The 7,500-nt window shown below is 40.9% G+C and overlaps 1 protein-coding gene across 2 annotated transcripts in view; it reads left to right on the forward strand.

Moving 5' to 3' along the window:
• LOC138000376 (anoctamin-7-like) overlaps nucleotides 1-7,500 on the forward strand; it is a 31,529-nt gene that overhangs the window by 17,883 nt on the left and 6,146 nt on the right. For both annotated transcript variants that reach the window (XR_011123114.1, XM_068846737.1), the window contains exons 14-18: nucleotides 886-1,037; nucleotides 2,538-2,692; nucleotides 4,701-4,723; nucleotides 4,955-5,084; nucleotides 6,004-6,230. Coding sequence is in view for 1 of the 2 variants with exons in the window: in XM_068846737.1 (XP_068702838.1) it covers nucleotides 886-1,037; nucleotides 2,538-2,692; nucleotides 4,701-4,723; nucleotides 4,955-5,084; nucleotides 6,004-6,230 (687 nt within the window). In the remaining variant the exon portion in view is untranslated. The remainder of the gene's footprint in view (nucleotides 1-885; nucleotides 1,038-2,537; nucleotides 2,693-4,700; nucleotides 4,724-4,954; nucleotides 5,085-6,003; nucleotides 6,231-7,500) is intronic.

The following is a 7,500-nucleotide window of genomic DNA, read 5'->3' on the forward strand; positions in this document are numbered from 1 at the left end:
TTTCAAGTGGCAAATCGCCTGGATTAAAGCCGTCTTTGCTCAGAATCATCTTCTTTGTGATGAAACGATAATCTTATCAGTAAAGGCATTCCACATTACCATTTTCGAGTTTTAAACTCGTGACATAGCCCCTTTAGATTTTCGTTAACAGAGAGTGGTATTCTGAGCAACATGAAAAACCCTTACTGTAGTTGGTATGCACCCTTGCTGTAACATTCTTGGACAGCCCATAAAATTCTAAGTCCGTGCAAGTTTTTTTTTTAATTGGTTTTTGGCCCCCAGCCTTCGACTGTTCAATGTTCCGGCATCATAAACGAGAGCAAATGATTCTGTAAACAGCAAAGGACATCTCGAGTTGCTTACCACGCAAATGTGTAGAAACCCTTTGTATGCCCGAAAGACATTCTGTTTCTTGGACGTGAACGCATAAAAAAGAAGTAGATAAATCTCCAAAAAGGCTTGGAACCTTGAATCTTTGAAAAAGTCTCTAAGATTTTGGCCAGAAAAAGTATCAGGGATAATGTTGGCACATGTTATAATATTCTGTCCTCGTTAATAACTAAACAAGATAGATAATTTGTCCTCGAAATTGGTCGCCTTTGTGTTCATTTAATTTTTCATTTCTCTTCTTTTTACTGCGGTAACATTTGTGGTCAGAGCGATTCGCTCTGACGAAGGGCCAACGCTCGAAACGTCAGCTTTTAGAATCCCTGTATGGTGGTCAATTTGCATTATCAACTCCGTTGATAAAACCAAATTTTTGTGTTCCTGAGTAAATAGTTCGAATAAATAAATAAATTAATTAATTAATTAATTAATTACAGCCATAGATGTCGGTTGCCGCGGACTTGTGTTTTTTGTTTAAACTTGTGCTGTTTGTTACAGAATACCAAGGAGACGGGTGTCATAAACAAAGGACAGAATTACAGCGACGAGTGCGGTGAAAACAACGATTGCATGACACTTCTGTCTCTACAAGTCGCCATGTTGATGATAATAAAGCCACTTCCTAAGCTTTTCTCCGATGTGATTAAGCCGTGAGTATGACAGTTCCAATCAACGGTCTCATTTTTTGCTGCTCTCAATAGGTCGACGAGAAACGCCAGCTCAAATTTGTTTTGTGATTTCACGTGGATGCTGTGCAGAGTACCGCAAAAATATATGTTAAAATGCGTGCCAGTGAACGGTAACGTCTCAAAACAAGGATATTAGGGACGTCAAGTTCTACGAAGGCTACGTCGACGATAACGTCACCTTAAAATACAACTTCGCACTGTCGTATGTCTTTCGCGATCGACGAGAAACGCCAGCTCAAAATTGTTTTGTGATTTCACGTGGATGCTGTGCAGAGTACCGCAAAAATATACATTAAAATGCGTGCCAGTGAACGGCAACGTCTCAAAACAAGGATATTAGGGACGTCAAGTTCTACGAAGGCCACGTGGACGATAACGTCACCTTAAAATATAACTTCGCACTGTCGTATGTCTTTCGCGATCATTCTATCTCGTTCACGTTTTGCAATGTGGGCAAAGTATCCTGAAAATAAATTTCTACGAGCGGTTTCAGAGTAAAAATGTAGAATGAAGGGTTTGTATTTGTACGCTGTCGCGTTGTCGTTCAAACCTCAAGCTTGCTGATTCCACGTCGTTGTGCAAAAGTGCGGAAGCAAAAATGTTTCTAAACTTGTTCATAAACATTTTGCTTCCTCGGCAAATGTTTCCTCTTTTGCGGGCACCTTTACGTCTCAAGTGCTAGTTGTTGATTGAAAGAGAAAAAATTCATGCGGTACCAGGGTTCGTGCTACTCCTTGAAAAGCCCTTTTTTTTCAATTTTGGACTTCAAGTGCGCTTGAAAAGCCCTTGAGAAAAAGGATTTTGTGGAAAACTGCCTCAAAAAAAGTCCTTGAATTTTTGCTTGGGTGAAAATTGTTGAGATTGCATCATGCTAAGTTGAAGAGACATTTCAAAAATTGAGCCCAAAATTGACTATTAGGGAAACATTAAAACCAAAAATTAAAATGACCATGCGTGCGCTTAACTTGCAGGATGTGGTAAGGAATATCAAGCTAGGCTTTTTCAGCGAAGAAAACGCTGAAACACTATGTATGGCACGAAAATTTTCTTATAAAGACTCCTTGAAAACTCAATTCCTGGTTGTTGAAAACTCCTTGAATACTCCTGGAATTTTACAGACAAAATCCAGCACGAACCCTGGACACGCATTTTAGCACAATTCTTTGACGTACTCCACAAAACAACAATGTGAAATCGCCAGTTTTAAAGTTTTGACGACGATGTGAGCAATAAACCGTTTATTTTCTACCTTAACTTTAAACCCGCGTTCGTACCAATCCCGGTATATGATAGTTCGACCGTTTTGTACAATGTCGACAGGATGCAATTATTGCGAAATTGTTATGATAGCGCTAAGTTATATTCTGACTGGAGTTTTCGTGGAAGTTGCTGTTGTCTTTGCTTAAACTCTCCATTATTTTTCCTCTTTTAGCCAATGATATGGTTTTTTGATTGTTTTAGGTGGTTGAAAAGTTTGTGGAAGAAGAGAAAATGCTGCAACAGCAACAAAATCGGAGCAAGTGATGAACTTCGAAACAGCTTTGAAGATTACCTGGAAAACGAGAGAGCGAAAACACCTCTGGGCGACTTTACACTCTCTGAATACAACGAAAAAGGTGACAAGACAACTTACTGCGCCTTTCAATAACATGCGGACTCTTAAATTCAAAGGTCAACCGACAAATGCGTTTTTCGCGAAAACAACATATTTTTCTCATTTGCATTAGATTCGGCACATGTAAAGTTCGTCGTTTGAAACGGGCCTAACCCTAAGCAATATGGAGCGGCACATATGTCACTGGCTGAAGCTACAGCTATAGGTTGTCCCATATCTATCAGCTTTTATGGCTTTGTTAAAGTGTTGTTATCGAAATATTATTACCTTGAGCCCTTCTTTCGTGAAGTTTAACGGGGGAGATCCTCAACTACTAAACCATTGTCATGCATGGGGGAATTCAACCCCAATGGTAATTTTTCGCGTCCGTTTAACTCTACGATTGTCCTTTTTGGCCAAGTGTTTACCAATGGACGTATCTTCTTCTGATTGGAATCACATGCAACCGTATTTGGTGAGTCACGTGACCAAAACAGAAATAGCCTAAACGCTCGGAGATTTTACCCTTTTGTACTCTAAAAACTATGGCAACAGAGCGAAAACACTCTAATGTAAAATCTGTGGCATGGATTTACGGAATATATATTTTTCAGCGAGGTATACGTTTTTTTCTCCAAAGGACAATCTTATTGTACCGGGTACTCCGGTTTCCCCTCTCCTCAAAAAACTAACATTTGATTTGATTTGCTTTCATTGTTTATTTCATTTCACAGTGTCCCCAATCAGTGCTCCAGCGCTAGAACGACTAGACACTTAAATAAAGTTCCTTTCCTTTCTTTTATGCTACAGATTATGAACAATGATAAAATGGTTCCGTTCCGGTGAAAAAAATCAGTGCTTTATTTCTTTTCCGTTGAGTTTTTAGATGTTTTTTTTCCATTGAAACGCGTGGTGTGGGACTGGCACTAGATGCGCATGCGCTATGTGACCGAAGTGATGTAGGGTATTCGTTCAACACGTTTTCTTCTTGCTCTTGACTTAATAGAGTCCTTAGCAACCATTGTCTTTCTGTAGATTCACGGTCTCCCTTCTTAAGCATTTCAATTTGTGCTGTGGTGATTATCAAGAGCGGATTGCTTTTACATTGAATTAAGTCTTACTCTTGCCAGAAAAAGGATACGAAGTCTTGCGTCTGCAACACCCCGGCCTTTTACACACGCACAAAATTGGCACGGCACTTCAAATCGATAGATAGCACCTTAGTTAATTAATGGCAACTTTATTTTGGCCGTAAGCCTTACGTTGTACAGTCGAGCAAATGTGCTCTACAAATTGGGGAGACAGTACATCGGTCGTATCAAGTAAAAGCAGATCAACACAATTGTAGATTCTTCATAAGAGGGGAAATCGGAAATTCTTCCCTATAAAGAAAACTCGATCCTCGTGGAGCGACTTTCACATGACCTTGAAAAATAAACGTACAAACAGAATGTAAAAAAAATGCAAAACATTTAATTGGCTTATCGAACAAAAACAAACGAGCGCGAATTTTCATTGGCTTAGCGAACGCGGATGCAAACAACATCATATCTCCATGGAACTTTCTGGAAAGTTCCGCTTTGACGTCATTTGAAATGCAGTAACATGATTGGGGCAATCGAACTGTTAACTGTCCATGTTAGGAGTTTCCTTTGCGGGAATAAAGAGAATCGTTTTTTAATCTTCCCAAACATTGGTCAGTGAAACAAATTGCAAACACTTTTTCAAGGTCATACAAAAGTCGTTTTGTGACGCCTCGTTCGAGAATCGAACCAGTCTGCGGGGCACAACGATGAAAGGCATTGGTTTCTGCCAGGTCTGTGTCACCTTTCCCAAATCATGGTTCTTTATTCTTTCGTCAGTCCCTTCCTTTTTTTTGCCTGTTTGTTCATCTCAGCGGAGATCGTAAACGACTTATTAAAAGAAGTTTGTGATCTGCTTTTTTTACAAAGTTGTCGAGAAAAAGTCAAATCCTCTTCACCCGTTAAGTTGTTTTTTTCTTACTAAGTTGAGATTTCCTTTGTTTGCAGTTCTGCAGTATGGCTTTCTGATGGTAAGGAAAACTTTGCGCTCAATTATCATAACGAAAGTAAAGCTATTTTCGTTCTCCTGCATGTGATGCATTTATCTTTATTGCTAAAGAATATTGATACAAATTCCGTCTCCTTATGAAGGTTCCTTGATGGAATCGACTCCCTAAATTTTGAAGTGCAAAACTTCAGCGTGTTTAAACGAAGTTTAACAAAAAAATACATTGACGTAGTATTGTTCCATTTCCTTCCAGCTTTTCGCCGCTGCATTTCCGCTGGCTCCATTGATCGCCCTATTGACCAATGCTATTGATATGAAAGTGGATGCCAGGAGACTGTTATGGACCAACAGAAGGCCAGTCGCCTTCAGGGCCGAAGACATAGGTTGGTGAACTTGGAATGTTTGGAATAAATATGTACACTTCCCTTCTAATGTTTGGCAAAAACTCTTCATTTACACTGATCGCCCTTCTTTTGTCTCTATAATTTTATTTTCTGGGTCTAAAAATACCTTGTGGAACGTCCTTTATTTTTGGCCGTATTTTCAGACGAGCGCGGAACGCTGCTTTGCTCTCCCTATTCGCGTTCGATATCTGTCTTTTACCGTTCGCCCGTCAAGCCCGAGTACCGGTAGTGCAGGTTAACATTTATAGTAATTGCTTTGGTTTTGTATTGAAACCTACTGTAAGTTGATACTGCATTAAAATTGCTCGTTTTTGTTGCGATAGTCTAACTGCTAGGGGATAATCAACTAAACTGAGGAGCTGCAAAGATGATTAGACAAATGCAGACTTGAAGAGGACTGGAACTCGTGAGCTCTCTCGCGGATAGACTCTCATTCCGCTCTAGCTACCGAACTCTCATACGATCTTGCTTTACAAAATGGTTATTACATTCCCCTTTTTGAGAGGTGCAGGGGTGGCGCAGTGGTGAGAGCACTCGCCTCCCACCAATGTGGCCCGGGTTCGATTCCCTGACTCGGCGTCATATGTGGGTTGAGTTTGTTGGTCCTCTACTCTGCACCGAGAGGTTTTCTCCGGGGACTCCGGTTTCCCCTCTCCTCAAAAACCAACATTTGACTTGATTTGCTTTCATCGTTAATTTCAGTTTACAGTGTCCCCAATTAGTGCTCCAGCGCTAGAACGACTAGACACTTAAAATAAAGTTTCTTTCTTTCCTTTCCTTTTCTTTGTTTTTGACAGTTGAAACAAAAAACTGATAAAACGATCGGACCTTGTACGTTGACCATCTCTACGACGCACGATTCTTCTAACCAAACCTTTTTTTGACCTTGAAATTTCAGGAATGTGGTACAGTATTTTGGAGTTTCTGAATATCGCCGGCGTGGTTACTAACTCATTCTTAGTGGCTTTTACGTCATCTTACGGTCGCTCGTGGGAAGGCGATATTGTAACAAGCAACAGAACTGAAACTGTTTTTAACAACGCTTCAAATACATCCGAAACTCTGGTCATTATCACTGAACAGATGCCTGCCTCCAGTAGATTGTGGCTTGTTATTGGCTTTGAGGTAAGTCGTTGATTTCTGTCGTGCTATCGGCTTGCATACAATGGCGAGGGCTGCAGCTCTGTTTTTCCGCTGGTTGGAGATAAAATGAAAATGAAAGTTGAAAAGAAAGCAACCCGGCGTTCGCATGTAAATCGCCAATTTGTGTGATAAGCTGAGGTTGTCAATTCAGTGTTGAAAATAACTTCTCGATTGCTTGATGGTCAGCCCGAAAATATCGTGCCACTTTCTCCGCCAATCAGAGGTAAGTTCCAAATATGCTTGTCCGCGTTTTCCGTAGGCTCTGTTTTTTCTTTGCGTTGACTGGCCTCGTTTCCCTGTGTGTGTCATTAGAGACTTTGAGATCTACGACGGCGACATTGACAGAAACGTCGTCTCAAAATATAACTTTTCACTATCGTTAATTCTTTTGCGATTATTCGATCTCGTTCACCAACGTCGTTCCCAGGGCTTTTCTCCGCCGCGGAGGGTGCGGGCGGAGAAAAGCCGTGGGTACGAGGTCGCTCGTTCACGTCCCACAATGTGGGCGAAGTATCCAAAGAAGAAATTAGCTCGAGCGGTTGCAGAGTAAGAATATGAGGATAAAAGATTCGCGCATTTGTATCGCTCACGTTGTAGTTAAAGGGGCAGTGTCACGCTATTTTACTAGTCAAACTTCAAAACACTAAAATTAAAGACGTCTGTGCATCAATAAAAACCTATAACCATTGAAGTGCACTGAAGCTGTTCTTTGTTTTTTGCGGCCAAGGGTGGAGAGGATGGAAATGGATTGAAACGGGGGGGGGGGGGGGGGCAGTTTTTTTCAAGTTCGGAGACGATGTCAAAAAGTTAATACGAATAGCTCTTTGTTCCATAAAAACATTTCGTATCTTTTCAGTGGGTTGTCAGGAATATTGTATGTGTGAGCTAAAGTACTAAACAGGTGATCTGGTGACGTAATTCGGAAGACTGGGGAGAAAAATTTTAACGCCGTATCTTACAACCGCGCGCGACCTTATTTTTGAATTCAACATGGCTGAGGCGAGGTTAGATCTCGTCGGTTCTACTTGAATGTTCATTCAGGAACAGGAAATGTGGTAGACGCGGAATGATCTGTTGAGTTTTGGCGATGGAAATACTGCAGGGAGTTTGGAAACAACACCTAAGGCCGCGCGCGTCTTGTGGGATACGGCGTTTAAATTTTTCTTCCCATTCCTCCAAATTACGTCTCCAGATCACCTGGAATTAAGATTTTTACCCAGTTTTGATAAAAAAACAGCAAATTTAGCCGGAC

Source organism: Montipora foliosa, chromosome 4 (assembly GCF_036669935.1).
Source record: "Montipora foliosa isolate CH-2021 chromosome 4, ASM3666993v2, whole genome shotgun sequence".
NCBI classification, from domain to species: domain Eukaryota; kingdom Metazoa; phylum Cnidaria; class Anthozoa; order Scleractinia; family Acroporidae; genus Montipora; species Montipora foliosa.